Genomic DNA, 22,754 nt, shown 5'->3' on the forward strand with positions numbered 1-22,754 from the left:
CATCGGTATGTCATTGGGAAAGTTGTTAAAAGATGTTAACATCAAAGACTTATTTTTCAGAGTTTCACGTTGCTCTCGTTTATGTGGAAGAGCAAAATACCCCAATGCTGGAGAAATCTCTTTATGTGAAACAGTTAAAAGGATGAACCTTAATCTTTAATCCATGACGGTTCCTTATCATGGATTCTCTTTGACCTAATGTTCCTCAAGTGACAGGTCTCTTCTGCACCTCAACCAGTGGCTCCACCGTCTTCATCATTTTGACCTAGTGCTGTGCATTCAGCTCATAAAACGTTCTGACTGGGGTATAGTGTGAGTCATAAGGAGCAGAAATACGTTAACATCTATCACTTTAAGTAACTGCTAGTAACATCTTGTCACTAACATTGTGACTGGTTGTTAATGGCAAGTACTTAAAGCAATAGCTGTCATCGCCTGGGAGGTGTGGGGGGACCCACGAAATCTCATCCTGACTGGTTATCTTTCCTTTCATGCTGCTGAAATTAACCCAGCTGAAATTAAAATACCACTTTTATGTTTGGATTAGAGAATTCAGTGATGACAAACTGCATGTCAATTTATGTGCAGGCTAAACATCATGTCAGATCATGGTGTCATTTTCCATGTTCCTAAATAGGCGAAACAATAATAGTTTTTATGATATATTTTTATATGGAATGTGCCTAAAAGCTTTTATTATATCGGTGTCTTTAAAAAAAAAAAAAAAAGGGGGTGGTGGTGGGAGGAAAAGTATTGGAAAACCGTAAGGTTTTCCTTCCATTGGAAAAATAACCGATATCATTCTGTTAACTATTCCTGTGGCTTACCAGATATAGTTTCCTAGTTTACTGTGCCTGTCAGTGTTTCCTGGTGACCTCCAGTTCACTTTGTGGAGCACAAATGCACTGGAAGGGTGAAGTAAATAGTACGGCAACAAAATGACTGCATTACCCTCGAGCTGTAAAATGCCTGATCTCCTTGAATTTGATGCTGTACAGTAGATTTTGCTGATGCAGAATTGAGGCCTGTAACATATAATCACTGCTGCAGTATTTAATCTAGCTGCTGACGGAGTCCTCTTCTCCTTAGGCAGGAACCTGGCCTGTAATGGTGAGGATTGAAAGTCTAAATTTAGACTTGAGGGTTGCAGTGATGGGAGGGGAAAAAAAAAGTTAATTAAAGTGTTTGCTGAGGGGGGCTGGGGGAGAAACCTGGATCAGATTTCTGTGGCATTACCTGTGCCTCTGTTTTGAAGAGGAGTCAAGCAGTTAGGCTCCAGACACTGAATTCCTATAAAGTTGCCGAGTGGCTAGAGCCTAATGTAACACACCTGTGAGCCATTTCCATTTAAGTAAATGGGATTTGCACACATTTGTCTGAGAATAGGATTTAGTTTCTACTGTTCTAATTATTAGCTGTTGGTTTTGACTAATTAAAAGAACTTTTAATGGGGAGCCTTGAAGATTATGAAAGTTGCGAATACGTGACGTGAACCAGAACTACATGTCTGAGTAGTTTTATTTAGGTAGGAATTTGTCTTCACTTCCAAAGAACTGCCTTTTTCTCCCCCCCTCCCCGCCACCCCACCCCACCCCTCCTTTTTTCTGAGTAGCTATTGCATATAAATAGTCTCAAATAAAACACAATAAGGCCAAACTCTGCCTGAGGTCAACTGTGTTGAATTTTCCTCGTAGTAAAACTGAAGTGCTTTGTGTTCAGTGTGTTTTAACTTTGGGATAGTTCACATGCTTTAGGTACCCCAAGTTTAAAACAAACAAACAAACCAAAAAAAACCCAAACCAAAAAAAGAGACAACAAAAAAACCCCAAAAGCCAACCAACAGCTTTTAGCAATAAAAGCAAGTCCAAAGATACTTACAGTTTACATAAGATATTATTTTCCCCTTGGTAACATGACCAGATATAAAATATTTAATAAATATACACTGAAGCACAGGAAGAACCAGATATTTTTTCCTCTGCTTTAGTTGTCAGTGTCCTTTTAGACTGAAGATGGGAACACAACTTGCTATTTTAACAGCCTCATGCATGCCCTTGTAGCAGTCTGTAAAAGCTGTTCCACTGAGTTCAGTAATATTTCTGCTGTAATATTTTTCTCCAGCACACCAAGCTGGTTCATTGGCTAGAGGTAATGGAGCAATATCTTTTCAGTGCATGTAAAAATCTCCACAGAAGATCAGGGAAAGTAGCCTCCTTCATTATTACCATCTCTGCAATCAAGGAAAGTCAAATAAGTGGCTGTATGTAAGGAGCTTGTTTTGCAGTAAGCTAAAATAAACACTTGACATGCTAATGAAAGCAATTTTATATTGAACATCTAAAGTATTAATGGTGTCTGTTACACTGTTAGATGTATTGTTCTCTGCCTTCAGACTGTTGATAGAGAAAAGCAAGTGTGAACTGCATAGCAGATTCTGCTGTCAGTGGTTGTATTCAGTAGTTTTTCATTGTAGCGCAGGTTATTGGCTGGGGAAAAGGATAGACTGGATACATGGAGAATCATTCTTTGCTCCCAGGTTCCCTGCAGTATTTCAAGCCTGACTTGTTCAAACATGCAGTGTAATTTTTTTTATTATTATTCATATTACCCCACCCTGCCTGGAGTCTGTGGAGAGTAAAATCAGCCAGTGATAATTTTGCCTTTCCCCTCAGTCAGGTGCACTCAGTGATTGAGTGACAGTAAAGTCTCAGGTGAGAAAAATATGTTCAGTACTAAACAAAACTTAGCGTGTCTTACTTCAGTAGCTTCATAACACAATCCTAAAGTAAGTACATAGACAAAATGTCAGTACTTGTCACAGCATAGCAGCCAGGAGTTAGCACAAATGCCACAGGTCACCTGTTCTTATTCTACTGATTGTCACCAAGCAAAGGCAGACGACTTTTACAAAAGTCTAACAAACCAAAAATGTAAAATGTTCCCTATTTCTCTTAGCCATCTCCCCAGATGTCCTCCTGTACGTGCTGAACAGTGAGGTGTGTGCAATAGATTTTCCTGATACTGTGAGAAACAAAACTGTTTGCCGTTTCCTTCCTTATGGGATTTCTCAGATATTAAACGGAGCCTGCCCAAGAGCTGCCCTATCCATTCCCGCCATGGTCTGCAGCTGATCAATAGTGTATCAAAGACAACTAATACATCTAATAACAGCAGGACAAATGCCTGATCTTTCTCCTCCTCCAGGAGAAAGATAATCAATCCATGCAGCAGAAGCTGCTTCTGTGCCTCCTGAGGTCAGGATCCTCCTTGCCCTCCCTTGAGGGATGTGAAGACAGGACTGAAGCTCTGCAAGTTGTCTTGCTCCAGCTTTTCTCATAAGCTTCTCCCAAAATGAGTGACCAGATTCTTCCTGATAGATTGATAGGTTGTCAGTCTCAGGCAATCACCTTAGCGGAGGCTCAGTGTATGGTGTGAGGAGCTGGTCTGGTGGAACTGTTTGTCCGGGATGAACTTTGTCTGTTTTCTGTTCATGTGGTGGAAAGGAGAACAGATTGATGGATAAGCCAAGCCAGGAATGTCAAAATGAACACAAATCATCTTTAAGATAGTTGGTAGAGTTGGTTCCTTTGCTTGATGGGGACATCACACTATTGACCCCTTGGCTCTTAAGGGCAACATCGAATGTCTGAAATGTCACCTAGCAGTGGCAGGAGTCTGAGGCTCACCAGCAGGCTCCTGCCTCACTCAGTGGATGCTCTGCTGATGAGACATATCAGTCTAGTGATCAGAGTACACATTAGAAATGAGGCGAAATGGAGTCACGTCTCGTATTGACCACTCTTTGGTTCAGCGGGTCGTGGTGATTAGGAGGGGTGCTCATCAAGGAGACTCTCTGGCTGCTCACGCCTTCGCCCAAAAAGATTTTGTCCAATGATAAAAATTGCATACCTTTGGGACTAGGGAAATTCCCCTCATTTTACAGCTTAGTCCTTTAATTGTGAGATTAACGTAAGGCTTCCCCTTCCTGGTTCTCCTTTGTATACCAGGAATTTTGCAGCTTTGCTGCTCGCTCCTTAGCTTCATAGAGAGGGATATAGCATATGTACCCACAAAAGCCAACAGGCTTGTGCTGCTTTCCTCCAAGTGGGCTTAATGGGGGTGGGGAAAGGTGCATACAACAGCTGCTGTGTGTTGCTGTTACACAGTGGAGTTCAAAGCATCTTTTCTAAGGGCCTTCTAATAGTATGCAGCCTGATTGTGTTTCTCTTTAAGGTGTGGATTAATATTAACTAGACTCAACTTCTGATTAGTTTTAAAGTGTTCCTCGGTTTATAGCAAGCAATTCTTTTATCATTTGATAAATAGTAGCTGCATTTCCTCTTTGCATCCCACAGGGCAGTAATATTCTTCAGTAAATTTCTGCTCCTCTCATAATCTACTAAAAATGAACATCCCGACACATAATTATACTTCAAAAACACGCACTCTTATTCAGCCTTAAAAGTGCTGCTACTTAATAAGATAGCTTAGAAGTTACTGTATTCTTCTTGCCACCAAACCAAATCCTTAAATAAAACTTTAAATTAAGATAAAGAACTACAGAAGAAATTCCCTGGGAAGCATGTGTATCAAACGTGTCTGTGAAATGTTTCACCGTAATGCAGATTGGTTATATTTAAAGTGATGCTATTAACCCCTATCCACATCAGTTGATAGCTTCTTTTTTCACTTCTGTTTAGAAGTCCACCATCTGTCTTGACTGATTACAGCTCTCACAATATCAGGTGATCACCTTCCACCAAGCTAGGGGAAAAACAGGACGTTTTCTGTATTTTTATTTGTATTTGCTCACTGAGCAAACCCTTCTTAGAGGATTCTTTTCATTGCTGAAATCGCTTCTACTGTTTCATTAAATTGCCGTGTAGTGGCAACACAAGACAACTTTGAAATGCAGCTCATTTTGGCCTCCGCAGGTGACATGCAGTCCTGTTGTGTTGACCATTTACCCGTTCGGGTTTCTTTTAGCAGCCGAATGTACGTGTGTGTAAACCACACCAGGCAAATAGTTGTAATTCATGTTTTCATGCTAAATGTTTCAGAGTAGATTTTCTTTCTCCTGAGATGAGGTAAGGTGCAAAATACTAACTTACTAAAGTGACTAATGCAATGTTGTCAGAGGAGAATTATACACAGTGACAAACCAGCGTACCTGCAGGGGACTCATCTGTCAAGGAATTCATTTCTCATTTCTAACCATGATGTGAATAACATCATGATTGTTCAGGTCCAGTGCAGAAGTCAGGGCTAGCCCCTTAATTCTGAAATATTTATGCAAAATAGCGCATGTTTTGGTTCACGTGTTGTTTTTAACAAGTGTGATCTCCTGTGTGGCTTCTCTGTCCGTTTCCTCCTTTTGTTACATTGCCACACCATATGATTTCATGACCTGCATGCAAAAACATTGAAGTATGTCTCATGCTTTATTTTGACTGTGGCTTGGAAAAGAAGCTGTGCCACAGTCCTTAATGGTATCCAGCTACCAGGCTCTTAGGCACACCATGACAGTATGAATGAATAGTAAGTAGTTATAGTAATGATAAAATTTGTGATCATATTGTGCACCTTCACGTGCAGCACAGTGTGTGTATTTTTTGCATCAAGATGCCAATTGTATCTTTGTCCTCTGTATGGGCTGCATATGACATCTAGGGTATGATGTCCATATTCTGGTTATGTTGGACAGCTCAAGCTTCCAGAAGGTGTCTGCTTTCATTTGTTTTGAATGCTCACAGTTGCAGATTGTCAGAAATTTAGATGGTCAGCATCTTCTGCAATGAAATTATGGCTGTCTCTTGCCAAACACCTGTAATGCAAAATCTGACTCACGTTGTATGTCAGACAGAAGAATTACACCCAGTGAATGACCAGCCTAGCACAACGTTCCCAGCAATGTTATGTATGAAGCGGGTTGGGACAAATCTGAGTGCTTGTGTCTTCCAAACACCTAATCTGATGCTGTAGCTGTTGTCCCCTGGTTCTTCCCTAGCCAGGAAAGGTATAATGAAGCCAAGTTACTTGCCTTGTGATCCATAGAGTGAGGCAAATGGAACACACCTTGTGACTTCAGTGGGCTTTAGATTAGGTTCCTTTGTTTCTCAGGATATTAAATAGGTGAGATACAATATAATTATTGTTGACCTCTGAGATAATGCCCAGGAGCTATAGTTTTCTCATTCTTTTCCCACACTCCTCAACAGTTCTTGACAAAATGCTGCATGAAAATGAAAACCTGTTATTTATTACGCCTGACAACTTCTTTAGGCTGGGTGCATTGACAGCAGCGCATTCAGGTCTGCGTCTGCAGTGAGGTAAATTGTTGAAGCAGCACAGAGAAATGTCGTCTCATAACTCCATTAAATAATCACTGCAGATAACTCTTTACTAACCCGTCTTAAAATTTACCCCAAAGGAATTATATACCAGTAGTGATTAAAACTGACTTAAATCATAATTTAATTAAAATAAATTAAAATGCAAACTGAAAATGTTCTTTAACCTCAGGCCACCACCCTAATGATTCATTTAAATGCATTTGTAGTTCTACAATAATGGCCTTTGTGTGTATTTGCTTCTTGCTTTATGTGTGATACCATTTTGCCAGTGGAACTGTCTAAAAACTGTTGCAGGCCGTATGATCTTGAGGGTATATATTGCTACATGTGGGCTTTCTTCTCACATTTCAGGAGTTTCACTGAAGTCAGCAAATCTATTCATACAGAATGTAACAGCTGTAAGATCAAGGCCTATATTTTTAATTTTGTCATTAATTAGTTTCCCCGTTATCCTAGAAGGACCTTCATGTCATTAGTATGATTACTGTGGCAGTATTTTTGTGCTGTAAGAAAAAGATAATTCAAAACCGGCATCCTTTATCTGCCAGATCTCGGTTTGTATTTGCATTTGCCATAGAAGCGTGGCGCAGCTGGCAGGGAGGTTTGCAGGCCAGGCCGCAGGAGGGATGCACGGTTGCTGCCCACCCAGAGAATGCACCCAGACTGGCATGGCAAGAGCCCTGCCTGCGGGGATGTAACAGGGCCGAAGCTGGTGCTCAGGGAGGTGGTACGTGCACAGATATGCAAGGGTGGCAGATAAGAGGTAAGGCTGAGGCATTGGCCCTGAGTCTCTTTCTCTTCTGCTCCAGGAAGGAGGAGGTTGTTTGAAGGCACCTTCCTCTGTTGACACACCACAGATGGTAGTACAGCTTTCTCAGTAGTAAAAACACTTCTATTATTAAAAACATCTATGTTGGAGAGGTAGAAGTAGACTCGTTTGTACTGCTTACGCAGAATTTCTTCCTTTAACTAAAAATACGTTATCTGCAATTCTGTTTTCTTCTGGAAAATCTCTTTTGCACTGTTTTTTGAGGTGTCTTTTTGCACCATTTTTTGAGACACTGACTTTAGCCTCAGCTCTACGTATGTCGCTGACTACTTGTGAAGAAAGGTACTGCTGGAGAGGAGTAGGTGTATGAGCAAACCTGGCACTATTCAGCTCTGAAATGGGGAAAGCAAGAGGCCAGCAGGCTATTAATATTTTTGACTTGCCATATTTGTCGCAAGAACAGTGAGAGCTGTCAAAAACCGCGTGCCTCCAGGCTCTCACAGGGAAAAATGGGAAGAATATAAAACCTGCTTTGGTGCTGCTGCTGAGAGCTTGTCCTCTGGACTTTCATAGAGATCTTGTCCCAGCCCTCTCCCGCCTGACTGGCGGCTTATTATTTATCATATCGTCTGCTTCGTTCTGGGGCTGCTACTGCAGCTGGCATATCACTGTGCATGCTAAATACCTCTCCTTAACATAAAGTGGGCAGGCACTCACAGAGTATCTAGTTTTCTAGTTCAGTTAGAAGTGCAGCTTGCTCTGCCAGCTTGCTGAGTGTGCTGATTGATCACTGTTTGGCCTGTTTTCTACCAAATATAAATGAGAGTATGTATCATTTGGGGGTGGGGGGGACATTTTCTTGCTGATCTCAAAGTAAAAGGCCAAGAGGGGAGAGCAAACACCTATCAGGCAGTAGTCAACTTGGCAAGGGAGAGCAAAATATATGACCAGAGGTAGGTATTTTAGTGTCGGATGTGCTTATTTTGTTTGTACAGTGCTACTGTAATTCTCAAACTCCTGTTTTTTCAACTGACTGCCAGGCTGGGGAAAAGAAACAGATGTTCCCATTTGTCTTTTGATGTGGCTCAAAATCATTTACATTTGCTGGCCTAAAACGACACGACATGTCGTTCGCCACTTTTTCTATCTCCTTTGGAGTGAGTGACAGATTGCTGTTCAATTACTACTATAATAGAAAAGCAGATATTGTGAGGACAGCTTTCACCTAAAGGAAATGCAATCGCCAATTGCTGCAGTAGTGGAAAGAGAAGGATGGCAGATACTGTAGAAGCCATCCAGTGGAAAAGACATTTTTATTATTAATAATGTCATGAGGAAGACTCAAGGGAAATGCACTAGGGCTGGCTTTTCTGCCTGGAGAAAAGGAGAGCCAAGGTGAATAAAGATATGGTGAAAAATTGGCTTGCTACTCTTGTGAAATATGTTTCCAGCTCTTTGCCTTGAGCATGTGCTACTTAAAGCCTTTCCATTTGCTCTACCCCCAGCTCCAATGGAGAGCAATAATTACAAAAAAACTCTTCATCAGTAGAAGACACTCGGTGAGAGGCTCATTACACGTTTTTTTAAAACATGGAGAAAACTGTTTGTCAGATGCTTTGGGATTAGTCACTTCTCCACCCTATAGTTTGCTTTCTTATTACTGTATTCATATTCCACTTCCTCCCTTTCTCCTGAGATGAAGAGGTGCTCCAGGCCAAGCAGAGCTTAACCCTTCCTTCTGCAAGTCATTTACTTGAGGATCAGTTGTCCACTCTTAATTTTTTAGCCTTTCCTTTTCTCCAATTGTATCAAAGCCACTTGGCAGGCACGACACATACTTTCAATATGCTGATTGAGATTAATTTTCATGTCACGATCCAGTCAATCTGTTGGACTGGGTCAGAGTACAAGAGGTGAAGCTTCTGCTTAAAGTCTTTTACATTTTTCTTTCTGAAGGAACAAAATGAAGTGTTAGATGGAAAACATGTTGAGAATCCAACATATAGTGCTGTAATTATTGTTCTATTATACCAGTTTTAAACAGTGACTCTCCAGTGAAATAATGAAACATAGGACTGATAAAACATACCAATGGATAGGTGCTTTATCTGATAATCCGATGAACCAGATGATATGTAAACTTTCTTCGTAGTTTGTTTGGTCTGAGTGACTTTAACAAGAGATGTAGTCCCTTGGCAATAAACACGAATGAACTCTTGAAATACCTGGTTTTAGCCAAGTAACTCTTAGTTATAGTCATGCTTGTTATAATGGATGTAGAAACAAGCGTTGTCCGGGAATGTAGTTTTACACTGTGAATGCAGTAAGGTAATTGCTGAAATTATTTTCAGTGATATATTGGTAGTTACCATTTATGCCTGACTTGCTTTTTCCAAATGTAAAGTCTTTTTGTGCAAAGCGAAACATGTGGCACTTGGCCGTAATTAAATCCTTTATACTTTGGCACCACTTGGTTTGCAGTGATGCAATATTCTCTTTGGAACTGACCTAATGGTAAAGATTTTTCAAGTGTCACGCACTGTTGTGTTATAGGATTGCCTTGAACGTACTGTCCCTTTTCACAGGTCCTGAGCTAGGTGACATTATCCTTTTGAAAAACATCCTGCTGATGCAAAGGATTTTTTTTCCTTATTTATTAATTGCTTGCTGCAAAGCTTGCGAAGTCCCAAGCCCATGTTTTAAAAGAAAAGGGAAGGGGGAGAGAAAAGCGTATCTTCTAGTACACCTAACTTTCTATTTTACATGCAGTCTTCCTATTGTGTGTGGACAGGCAGAACGCTGATTTTGAATATAATACATTTTGATTTCAAGCGGAGGAAGAAAAAACCCAGCTGGTTTTATCAAGCCATTTTGGTCATCCATGTAATGCAATTTTTTACAGGTTAAAGCTCCCTAATGTGCTAAGAAATCACTATGGCTAGTCATCCATTAAGGCTGGTTAAAAGCAGTACAAAGAATTACCAAGCACGCAGAAGGCCTGAGTCCCCAGCGATGGCCATCAGCTGCTGCCTGCCCACCTCTCCCCTCTCAGGTGGGGTGGCAAAGTCCTGCTCCATCTCCTCTCCTGAGAGCAGCTCTGCTCAGGGTCAGCCTGGAAATACTTCTCCACTAGTCCCATCTGCTGGATGCCAGGATGTATTGCCTGCTGGAAAGAGGGAGAGCATCATACCTCAGGCTTTAAATATTAGCTGAATGCAGCATGCCACCAGATGTACATTTTCCTCTGAAAAACACGAGCTTTCTCTGGGTTTCTTCCATCCACCTAATTACATTTGGGCTACTGCTGTTCTCTTCAACAGTCCCCGTGTGTTAAGCAAAGGCAAGGTGGAGGCGCGAGGAACTTGAACCATGTTGCTTTAGAGAAGCTGTAATCAGAAAAACCTAGGAGCCAGAAAAGATCACAGCAAAAAACATGTGTATCATTATCCAGCCATTTACAGGCCTGGGAATGAATTTCCTTTCTCCCAGTATATATGCTCAGCAGTCAGTTTTTCAAGTGCTTCATTAAGGCTGGTACTCGGTTGTTCTCGCCGTCTATCTCGCCATGCTGGAAAAGAGGGAGTGCAGCCATGGCATCTGATCCAGCATGCTGCACTGCAGCCTCTAATATTACTGTGAAGCTAAAAGAGCCCTCTCCATCGTCAAAAATACAGAATTCCCGATATATTTCTAATCGGGCCAAGCAAAGTTTAAGAGAGCTTGATCTCATGTCCATAGACGTTCCCCAGGGTGTTACTTCTCTTGGTGGTAATTTGCTGTTTGGTACCTGCCTTCCAAAAGGGAGCTGGAGGGAAGAAAAGGGATAATGAATGCAAATGCAAAGTAGTGGAGAAAATTGGGAATGAATGTGAATGTAAAAAGGGGGAAAATGCATTCAGTCCTAGCAATCTTGCTTTGCTTTATCTTTTTCTCTTCTTTGCAGTCACATGTGATGCATTTTTGTACTTAATGCTAAGTGGTGGTGTGCCTTTTGCTTTAAAGTAAAATTGAGGTGATTCTCCCCCTCCTATTCTTACCTTCCATAGGCATTAAAGTGGATTCTGCAGGTTGGAAACAGCCACTTCAAGGATCTCGTGGGAATGTTACTGGAGGAAAATAATTCCAGGAAAAAATCTTTACAAAATACATAGGCTAAGATCAAGCAATGATTTCATCTATTGCAGACAGTGTTTAGGGAGACATACCTTTATTTGCTATACACATATTTCCAGTGTGCTTGTTGAGATAAAATCTTTAATCTAACCCCCCTTCCTCAGTTTGAGATGTGAAAATGCGACTGTTTTAAATGTAACTGGTTATGTTTGCAGGTTTTTTCAGTTTACCTTTGTATCTCCTCTTTTATCACAGCACCTTACTGTAAATTAGCAATTTGTGCTGAATTGGTTACAATTAATATTGCTGCTGCTGTTACCAATAAAAAGATATATCATAAATGATTTTTATGTGTTTTCCTCGATAGGTGGTAATGGCACAGAGGAGAAGCAAAAGACCGAAGAAATGGAGGCCCAGAGCCAAGAAGCAGGTTTGTGCAGAGTTCCTTAAAGGGCTTTCTAAGGTTTATCCACCTTAGTGAACAATAACCTTAGTCAATGCTATTGAAGGAGAATGTTTGTACATTTTCACCAGATTAGCTCAGGCCTTGAGCAATTCTTCCATTACAGACCGAAACTCCATTCATTATGAATGAATGGGTTGCAATGCAGGAATGCAAACCTCCTTCTTTAGCTTACCAGCTCTACATTCTCCCTTTAAGGTGGACTGCCTCTAGCTGAGCCTGTAAATAGAAAGAAATAATTTTTCCCTCTGTCTGCAAGGGAGTAGCCCTCTGCATAGACCAGAAATGGTGGAAAAGGAAATTTGGAGAAGGAGGAAAAAAGCTTCTTTTGATGAAAACTGTACTTCTGAAGATTTTAAAGGATATTTTAAAGTCTTAACAAATTGTCTACAAAAGTCTCAGGGGTTATGAAGATTTAAATCCTTACAGAATGATATTGCATATACTGTGAATGAATGTCAGAGGTCACGAGCAGCGGGTTTTGCAGACGGCTTGCTTAGAAATGATAGTGAGGTCAGTATTTTAAAATACAATGTCACTCTGTTCACAATAGTTTCTATTGTTTTTTTCTGTTTATGGTTGTGCTTTTCATCCTACCCAACTCTGTTCAATGCAAAAGACAACTAGAATTAATCAGTTATCAAAACAGCTGAACTGACAATCAAAATGTCTGTAAATCTCCTCATTTCTTAAGGATTTGTTTTAGCGTAGTATTACATGTTAGCACCATGCTTGTTTGCTTGGGGTTTTTCTCACTGCAGTGCACAGTATTGCCTACACATACTTAATCCAGAGACTATGAAATGGTTTTCTTCAGAAGCTTTTTGTTTTTTAAAATTCAGAATTGAAGAATGTTTTCAATACGTGGAAGATTGAGCTGAAGACGACCAGCCGTAAATGTAGAAAAGAAATTTAGAAGGCCTGGAATTTTTACTTATCTGTTTTGCTTACTGCATTGTGGCCATTTCCAGATGAGGAGTTAATTTGATGAGGGTCCTTCTTTTTGTCCTGTGCATGGTGCACTGTGTGTGTGGAAGTGCAGCATTTCTCCCCGCACTCCACAGGTCGGTCTTCTGCAACTATGTGTTAACAGCTGATGCTGTCTGCAAGTGCTTGAAGTCCTTCTAGGTTTCATGTCCTCTTTATCACCTCTTCTTTATGTCCTCATATGGGGCAAGCTGTGGGAGGTGAAGCCATAGGCACACGGTGTTACAGAATAAAAAAAAGATTCCCATGGACCTCAGCAAACATTGGACCTAGGCCCTTTATCATCCCCAAGATAAGCATGCAGTGGTATTTTGTAAGTGCTGGAGAGCAACCATGTTTCCCTTCCTGGGTTTTTCACTTTTACTCTGGTCGTATTTTAAACAGGCAAAGGGGACGAGGGAGAAGGGATGAATGAGTTGCTCTGTCTGAATCTAGACTGTTTTGAATCTCTGACTAAGCAGGGGCATATCTTTGACCCAGCGATGCTGAACTTTTAACTGTACTAAGTACTGCTTGGCTGCTAACTCACCTAGGAGCTCCTAGCTCCGGTGTTAAACCCGGTGATACAGCTGCATACAAATGCCAAATGCAGCCCGTGGTGCTTCTCAGCTGTGTTTGCTCTGATGGGGTGCGTATTTCCCCGGTGTTTTCATTCGTAAAACAGTTCAATTGAATGATACGCATTTCATTTTTCCCAAGAGAATTAAGGACTGTGTACCTCTCTAAATTATTACTTTGCTACTGGAGGTGTCTTAAATGCATTGTGTTTTTCCCAAAACCATCATTACGACTTGTTATGTTATGAGCTGTCAGAGCTGGTTTATCAGAGCTGTGATGTACATTCTTTCGCTATCTCATATTGGTAGTCATGTTTTGTTACTATCATGAAGAGCGTCAAGGAAAAGATCCAGACATTTTAGGTCCCAGATCCAGAGCATGTCATATTTTAGGAATGCATTTTAGGTGCATGCCTAAAGATAGCATCGTGCCTATGCATAGTCCATGAATCACCTCCTCGGTCACAGGCACACAGTGTTACAGGAAAAAATTATTTGGCTTAACATTTTTCCCTACTGGTTTGCATAGTGGCAAGAACAGAGAGGTGTACAATTACCTCGGTTAGTTAAGTTCAGCTAATGAGTTGCTGCTGCTTTCCACTCTACTTGTTGTGGAGACAAAACATCATCAGGAACTTTTAGATTGCTGCTTCTGTGCCCTTTCTTGGCAGTAGGAAATGACCTGATTTTCTAAGATACACAGTTGTAAGCCTAAAAAACGTTTCTAATCGCTATGAATGATCACCGTAAGGAGCAATCCCATCAAATGTTAAAAGTTCTTATTTGTATTTTGTAAACCAAAAGGCATAACCTTCATCTGAGCGTGATAAATCACAAATAATATACTTTGATATTGTGAAAGAAAATGTAGGAGAAGAAATAAGACCCTGTATTCTTACCCACTCCATTACTTACAGATTCATATATTCCTATTATACAGTAGTGAAAAAGCCAGTTATAGTGTGCAAAGACTGGCCTGAAATTTTTCAGCTATTACTGTGTGGTTTTTTTTAAAAGTCTGGTTTCCAATCTATCATCAGTGAACAATGAACCATCAGTTAACACATGGAAAAACAAAATGGCAGGTGCTTCAGAGCTCTTGTTTCAAGGTAGTTATAAATACTCGGAGACTATATTAGGAAAAAAAATTTGTCAGAATCATCAGAGGCAAGTCTTTTGCAATAAATGAAAGGCTAGAAATGAACACAAAGGCTTATGAAGGTTTTAGAACTATAAAAATTGCCAAGATAAGACAACAGTGAAAGTTAAAAAATTTATTAATTTCAGGCACTAGTTTTATCTATTAACTGCAGTAGTTCTATACGCATGCTCTACCATTAAAAAACTCCAAGCTACAGATTTTTCAGGGACTTGCTAAATTTCAGGCTTGATTTATGAAAGCTTCTATTTTCAGGAAAGCATTTGCATCTTTTGATTCCAGTGGGATTCATGGACACATTAAAGTTAAGAATGGCTTAATTGTTTTTTCTCAAAATATCTGGATTAAATGAAAAAAGGAATCTCAAAGCAAATAGCGACACCAGCCTACCCATGGAACCGATAGCTGTTCCTCAGTCTGTACTATGAGAAATTGAAATATAGACTTGATCTGGCAGTATTGTAATGTAAGTTTAGCCCTGGCTTAGGGAAGACAATCAGACCCGTGATGGCCGGTGTGAAGAGATGGAAGCCAAGCAAATCAAATTCAGGTCTAGTATCTTGCCTCAAGAAGGCATAACACTTTTTTCAGTAAAGTGGTTCATGAGTTTGCTATCTAATGAATAACTTCTCTTTCATTTCTGTGGCTCTTACAGATGAGACGAAAGCTTCAGCTGTAGCCACCCTGTCATCATCAGAAGAAACAGAACTGAGTGAGGATAAAGGTACCGATTGCAAATTGTGTTTCAAAATATCCAGTCCCAAGAGGACATTTTGCAAAGCCTTGGTTTCCTTTGTCTGGAAATTGCCAAAATCACAGTTAAACAATACAGAAATAGGTGAATGCTTGGATTTTCATTTATGGAAGTCTTTGTAATGAAGTACCTGGCACCAGCTGTTATGCTGGTAGGAGAGATGCCATGTATTCCTAAATCCCCTTGCTATAGAGGTAATACTAAAATATCATACGTGACATATCACAATTAAGCCCAAAGCTTGGGCTTGCTGGGGCGACTCACGGGCATAAAGTTAAGCATGTGCATCTATCTCGGCAATATTAGCTCCCTATTTGGTGCTCTCCTGATGGGGAAAAGAAAAACACAATAGCTGTAAACACATCAAGAGGAGACAGGAGGAGATGAAGTCATAATTGAGAGGGAGAAAGTAATGTTTATCTTGTGCAGACTGTGCTGGGCACTCAGATCATTTAGTTTGTGATAAATATTTAACAGTGTCGCGGGGCCAAATGACAGGGAGTTTAGGAAACAAGAAAGAGAGATGATCTAATTTAAATGTTTCAAGCTGAGATTTTTCCTGTGGAGTTGTTGGCTTACAGATAGGAACCAGCGCACAGACATACTGGTTTTGATACTCTTATGATATCACGCTATTAATTGCTTGTGCTGGTCTACAGTTTCTGGCATTTTTGTGGGGGTACGTCAGGCAGAACCCTGGGTGATTTATAAAATGTTTGCTACTGGTAATTCAAAACAGGAGTTATGCTATCTATAATAAATACAATCCGTCAGTACAGCCTTCAAGAAAGACTAATAGAAAATTTTAATGCATTTTACTGAGATAACATAATTATTAACATCCATTAACTTATTTATTTTAAAAGATTTAATGTTTAATTCAGCATCGCTGCTTGACTCTCCTCTCATTTTTCTAGATAAGTGTGACGGGGTGTGAGATCTTGCCCTTTTGTTCCAAAGACACATGCTAGAGAGCCCACATACTTACCTGATTAGGAGTTCAAAGCCTTGTGCAGGTTGATTTAAGTGCTCTCTTAACTGAATGATTGATCCTGTAGGGAGAAAAAAATCACAAACCTTTGCTGGCTTTTGCTTTTGATATCTTCACAGATTATAGTCGTGGCAAGGCTAGTGGAAGACAGAAATAGTGGTAGATTCAGCCCCAGCGTAGCTGGTGATTGCTTGTCAGTCATTTCTCTTTTTTTGCTGACACTTGGCCTGTTTATGTATCCTTGTATCTATAAGATCCCCACCAGATATGTTTTTTATGTTTTGTAATGTGAGGGTCATGGTGAGGCTTTGGGATTTTTTTTTTTTTTTCTCTATCTGCAGTCTTACTGAAGATCCCAACACTTTGGTATTGCTTTGAGTGCTTGCTCCTGACTACGAAGCCAGTGTTTTCTGCTGTGCTTTTCAGTGACCATCTCAATGTGTAACCACTCCAGATTTTTGACCGAATGTAGTAGTTGTCTTCTCTCAGGAAAGTAGCCATCATGGTGCTATGGGTCTCACTTTTTCTACAATATGCTAAAATTATAGTGTTTTCCCCTCTTCCCTTGAGGGGTTGACAGGAAAAGCGGTGCCTGAGAAATCCAAAGGGCAGTTTCTCTTTGATGTCCCACCTCTCCTTAAAAGCAAGATGGAAAGCATCTGGTAGGGAGGAAGAAGCGAGATAGACTGTACTCCATATATTTTGTTTGTAAAGTTGTCTAACCAGAAAAAAGGAATGGTGAGGAAAGTAAGATGTTTTGGGATTTGCTTGCTTGGTTTTTTAAATGTAACCAAGAGTTCTGAATGATGATGCTACCGCATCCATCAGACCATGGTTTTAATCCTTATTTCCATTACTATATTTTCAACTTCTCAGATTTTAGCTTTTGAGTTGTTTTAAAATGAACGCTGGTGTTACAAAAGCTTGCTACTTCTTGGGAAATGGCACTTTTACAAAATCCCGGCATTTCTGAAAACACCTGCTGGTACCGAAATAAATTTCAGCCTTCAAATTGTTTGCCCACTGAGTTAACACAGCTAAAACCTGCCAGGTTCTGGAACATACTCATTTCAGTAGTTTATCTTCAACTAAATGAACTGGATGTAAAGCATTTAAAGAAATTATGTTTTTCCAGCCCTTCTACCTAACTACTGTGAAAGGAGATTTACGGCAAATAAGTGTAGGCTACATATTCCCAAAATTCGTAGTTTCAACCACTCAGAATGGGAGGTTTCTAAGCCTGCTATGCAAGTATAGCATCTTTCAAATGTCAGTTCTGGTGAGTGCACCAAAACAAGTATTTTGACTCCAATTATTTTTGGCTAGTAGTTTTTCTGCTTATTTTTCTTCATGTTTCTGAATTAGAATATAGCAGACACATCAAAATAGTTATTTGTTGCTCTAAAATGTGGTGATATTAAAAACAGAGCACATGGGTCTCTGCTGCCATCAGGTTCTAGTATTTTTTGTCTTACCTGAGCCGTATTTATCAGGGTTTTTTTAAAGGAGAAGGGGGGAAGGGTGGGAATGTAAAGGGGATGTTTCATGGTAAGTGCATGGAACAGTGCAAGAATCATGTTTTTAGGCACTCCGGTGAAAATGAAAACCTGCTCTGAGATTACAAATCTCATATTAATGTGCAAGTATGTCTCCTCTGTTATTCCAAACAGAAGAAACACTGTCCAGAAAAAAAAAAAAAAAAAAAAAAAAGGTCCACATGGGCTCAGTCTGCATATGGCCTTTGAGCAGACTGAATTTTTTAAGTGCTCTGTCTGTCCTCATGGTGGGGGTGGAGGGTGGGCGGGTGGGGGGAAGCAAAAAAAAAAAAAAAAAAAGCAGACCAGTCATATTCCAAGAATATCAAGATGTTTGATGTTATGCTGTGGAGGTATCCTCTTATTCTGGTCTGTGCCAAGTTTCTGTTTCTACTGTCTGGAAATACTGCAAAGAAATGTTGCAATTTTACCCTTGAAAACTTGCACACATAACTATTAGCTGTTGGGGGGAGAACTGACGTCTCTAGGCAGCACCTTCATAGTGCTTCATTACTGTGCATATGGAAGTAGATCCTTTATACATAGCATATCTCAAGTTAGAGATGCTTCTCTTTATGAAGTGTAAGGGCAGAACAAAGCGATTAAAGTTTATGCAGTAGATAAAACACATATCAGACAGGCTGCACTCAGTCTAGTGTGCCTGTCTGTCCATACAAGATGGTGCTGGGACTACAGCCTCCTTTTAAATGGACCACATCGTATAGAGCTGTGGATTGGTTTGAACCTGTGAATGTGTTTTTTTTTTAAAAAAAGTATGTGTGTGTGCATGTTCATGTGTGTGAGAGAGAGACAGAATGTTCTGCACCTTCATCTCAGTCACCTGTCCTACCAATTACTATTTAACCTGATTTAATGATAGGGCTTTCTAGCAGGAAAATTAAAAAAGGAACTGGATTTAGTACAGGTGAAGAATGAACTCCCCACTATGCAATCATGGCAAAGTTGCTGTGCACAATATGCTGATTTTAATTCATTAGCACTTAATAAGAACTGAATTTTCATTTGAAGGTCAACTAAATTAAATCATATGCTAATTAATTGTAAAAATAAAGTAGCGATTAATTATTTCCAGGTGTTCACCAAAGTCTGTGCTCCTGTGGGAGTGCCATTTAAAGCAAGTCACTATTTTTCTACATTCTTTGAAATGGAGTCAGATTCAGTCAGCTGGAGGGCTTGTGTTGTCAGAAACAGAATTAGGTACATGCCTTGGCTAGGGGTTAACCCTAAAAGTTCGCTTTATGCAACCCAGAAGCCTGTTAAGTATCCTGCCTGTAAACCATAATGGATATAAAATTCCTTTCTGGCCAGCTGTAGTTCTCACCGTGGAAAAATCTTGATGTCCTAAAGACATCAATGGTTGAGAAAGGGATAAACTGAAAGATAGAGCATTTCAAATGCAGGGGAGCTGTGCAAATCGACACAAATTAGACACTGATAAGTGGGTGAAAAAGATTGACTGAAAGGCCAATATGTTCAGAAAGAGGTGTTTAAAATCAGCTCTTAAGTATATATTAAGACATCTAAATGAATAACCTGATTTTCAGAAGTGCTGAGCGCTCAGCAGCTACCAATGAAATGTTTTTACTTCACCCTTGGGCTATGATTAGACCTGGAAAATTTCAGCCTGAAAAATTTCAATTATAGGTAACTGAAAAAGAACCTTTTAGTGGAAGAGTTTCGACACCCCCAACCGTAGCTGTGGCTCTGCATGCCAGCTACAGTGATAACATTTTTCTCTCCTTTGGTTAGAAGGATTTATTTCTATGAAAGCAAATTGGCTAACGCTTGCTGCATGGTGTGGTTTGAGTTTTCTTTAAACCAGGTACATAACCATCAGTATCCAGCCAAGCGCCTGTTCTCCTTACACCCTCCGTAATGGTCGCTTGGAGCTGTACGTAATGCAGGTTATTCACTTTTCCTTTTAATCTGAACTGTCTGTAGCATTGCACATCCAGATGGGGGCCAGCCCATAAACTACTTGAGGTATTTCTGCTCTACCCTTCGCCAGTACAGGCAGCCGCAACAGCTAACGCTAATCTACTTAGCTGGTTTATTTAGATCCTACTTATTTTTAAGTATTAGCTGACCTGGAGCCATCCAGCTGCACTCCTGTCAGTCTGATGCGAGTGCCTACTGCTTCTGTCTCCCCACCTCAACACTTACCTTCAGCTGTGTGGCATCTTCTCCTGGGAAGGGTCTAACTGAGGCAGTCAGGTTTTTCTCAGCTTTTTCCTTTCCCACAGCCCTGTACAACATGCCCTGCCCCTTATGGCAGCAGCAGGATGCCCATGGTTATCATACCAACTGCGCCTGAAATTTCTCTTGTGGACACAAGATGAAGTTAGAGAAGATGCTCTTCTGTCAGCTCGAAGCGTGAGCGGGTGGGAGCATTACTCAGTGAACCCCACCTGCAGAGATGAACCGCCTGGTCTATTACCCGAACACTTGCAAAAATACCTTTACAGGTTGTTGCACCTAAAAAGGTCTGCTTTACCAAGTCGTATATACTTGGGCTCCAATAAATCTAATCTGTCATAAAGATAGATTAAAATGAAATCTTGGTGGATATAAAAACAACATTTTAAAGTCAAAGCTCAAGAATATCTCCCTAACTTCTCATAAATCACTATTTTATAATACTTCATTTTAACACATTTTCCTCAGTTTATGAGGCAAAAGAATACCCTAATCATGTGGCAGCCTCCGTGCACACCATTACCTGTATTTTTAGATGCCTGCTTGATTTCTTTCACTCTGGAAATATTCCAGTCATTTCTCACAGTATCATGGTTAAAAAATAAAATGCACTGAACCTGTTTCTTTCGTAATGACCAGCTTTTTTCCTCTTTAATCTTCTTACAGCTCCCTAAACCATGGTGATTTATCTATGCTGTGTGCAGGACCCAGGTGTGTTCCATATTAGAAAGGACTCAGTAAATAAGCCATACAGAGAGTAGCTGGGGAAGTGAATTTTAGGAGATCATTAAAACCACTTAACATTCAGATATTTCCATTTCTCCTCTTCCTTAGCATTTGCAAAATTTTATTTGAGCAACGTTGCTTTATACAGTCAAAAAAATATGAATGGCATGGAAAAGCATGGGAGTGTATGCAGTATTTAGACAAAATAGTGTCTGATTATTGGCAGGAAGAGTAGGATTGATAGTTTATTGCAAGCTACATGGTTTTCTTGGAGCTGAATTCAACATACAGTTGATATAGTGGAACAGTGAATATACGTGGGGAGTATTCTGATCCAGCTTATTAAAGTCCATGGGTTATTAAAGGTTGGGGCTAATTCCCAGGTGCACTCAGCCATGCAGCCCCATGAGGCCGTTGTTTCAGTACAACGGAGAGGTGCAAAGCCAGGCACTCCTGATGTGGACACTGCCACTGCAGCCACCAAGTAAAAGCAGGTTTGAAGGAATTAAGCAATGCTCAGACTTGAAGGAGCACTTCAGTGCTTGATGTGAAGTAGATAAAGTGCTCTATCTTTGGTTCATTTTTGTCATCAGAAGTCATGGTGGGTTCATTCATATGTGATCAATGATGACATTAGGAACTGCTCCAGTGTAATATCAGAAACACTGATTATTTTCAGTCCTGCCTGGAGGAATGTTAACCCTTACAGTCCTGAGTCATGGTTACCCAAGGTAAATAGTGCTCAGCTTGTGTTACCAAAAACTAAGCATGCTGTGCTGCAAAATAGTATCCTGACTTGGATTCCCTGCTATGGCTTAATGGATAAGTAGCTGTGTTAGAAGGCTAACACTGCTTTATGCCATTTAAAAAAATCAGAGTTTGTTCCAGAGTTTGTTCCCTGGTCAATCAGACCAATCAGACAAAGGCTTTAGGGATGGCCAGAGCTTCTGTAGACCCTGGAATTGTTTAGGACTATGATACTGGCTTTGCCCAGTTGGATAAGGCTCTAAAGTGCTTGCTGAGCACAGAGGACCAGCTGAGCCCGAGGAATACCACTACCCTACTGAAAACTTGCACACAGAAAGTAGTATATCATCAGCATCTGGGGGATTCCCACCACTGCTTGCCAGCTGAAATGGGGGTGGCACTCTTGCCTCGCATCCAGTTGGGAAACAGCTTTTATTGACTGGTACGTTTGGTCTTACACTTTTACTCTTACTTGTCTCAGATTTTCTTCATAAATTGTATTCCTTCGCTTTATTTTATTCTTGTTAATCCTAAAAGTAAATCCGTCTTTGGAGTTTTTGGCTTGAATGTGTGATCGAATATTTGCATCTGAAAAGAAGAAATCTTTGACATGGTCCTGACCTTGAAGGTTTTGAAACTCACAATCTGCATACTAATGCAAAGACTTATTTCTGCTACTGAAATAAGAGTGGCAGACTGTTGCAGCTAGGCAGTAACTCCTGTCCACGTTCTGCTCTTTTCAGAAACATGTTTTGCAAAAAATAACTCATGCAAAATTATCATTGTATATTTCCTGGGATAATTTGGAATCCTGTGCAATTAAATTGCTTTCTTGAACCCTGGAACAATTAGAAAACTGTTTATGCTAAAAATGAAAGCTTAACAAAAAATCATGATCTTGTGAGAAGAAGCTGTGCAGAGCCAGCTATGAGAATGTGTGAAGATGTGCCAAATAGCATGGGTGCTCTCTAGCCGTGGTGCCTACCACTGACACTCACCGCAGCTGCGGAGCCAGCCTGCCAACTGTGCCAAATGCTAGGAGTAGCAACAACTCCCCACGCTGCAGGATAAGCTTTGCAATGCTCCACAACAAACAGCAGGGTGATGGGGCACATATATCAGCCAAGCATGAGGCTCCTTAAACTCCATTTGTTATTATTGACCAAAGCGCGTAATTGTTCCTCTGATGCTGAGGATTGATTTTTGCATGAAATTGGAGTCATTCTTCATTCTGGGAGAAAAGGTGGCACCTGAGATTAAAGGCACGGGTCTAGGAGTATGAAGGTCTGTGCAATGGGTGTAGGATAAGATAGCTCTAAGGGTCTGATAGGACAGAGCCATGTGCATCTCTCCCACTCATAGTAGGTAATATCACACTTTATC

The 22,754-nt window shown here is 40.4% G+C and overlaps 1 protein-coding gene across 2 annotated transcripts in view; it reads left to right on the plus strand.

Annotated features, from left to right (window-relative positions):
• MACROD2 (mono-ADP ribosylhydrolase 2) overlaps positions 1-22,754 on the plus strand; it is an 892,536-nt gene that overhangs the window by 824,889 nt on the left and 44,893 nt on the right. For both annotated transcript variants that reach the window (XM_037406063.1, XM_037406064.1), the window contains exons 12-13: positions 11,603-11,665; positions 15,057-15,125. In XM_037406063.1, the coding sequence (XP_037261960.1) occupies positions 11,603-11,665; positions 15,057-15,125 (132 nt within the window). The remainder of the gene's footprint in view (positions 1-11,602; positions 11,666-15,056; positions 15,126-22,754) is intronic.

Source organism: Falco rusticolus, chromosome 12 (assembly GCF_015220075.1).
Source record: "Falco rusticolus isolate bFalRus1 chromosome 12, bFalRus1.pri, whole genome shotgun sequence".
Lineage (NCBI taxonomy): Eukaryota > Metazoa > Chordata > Aves > Falconiformes > Falconidae > Falco > Falco rusticolus.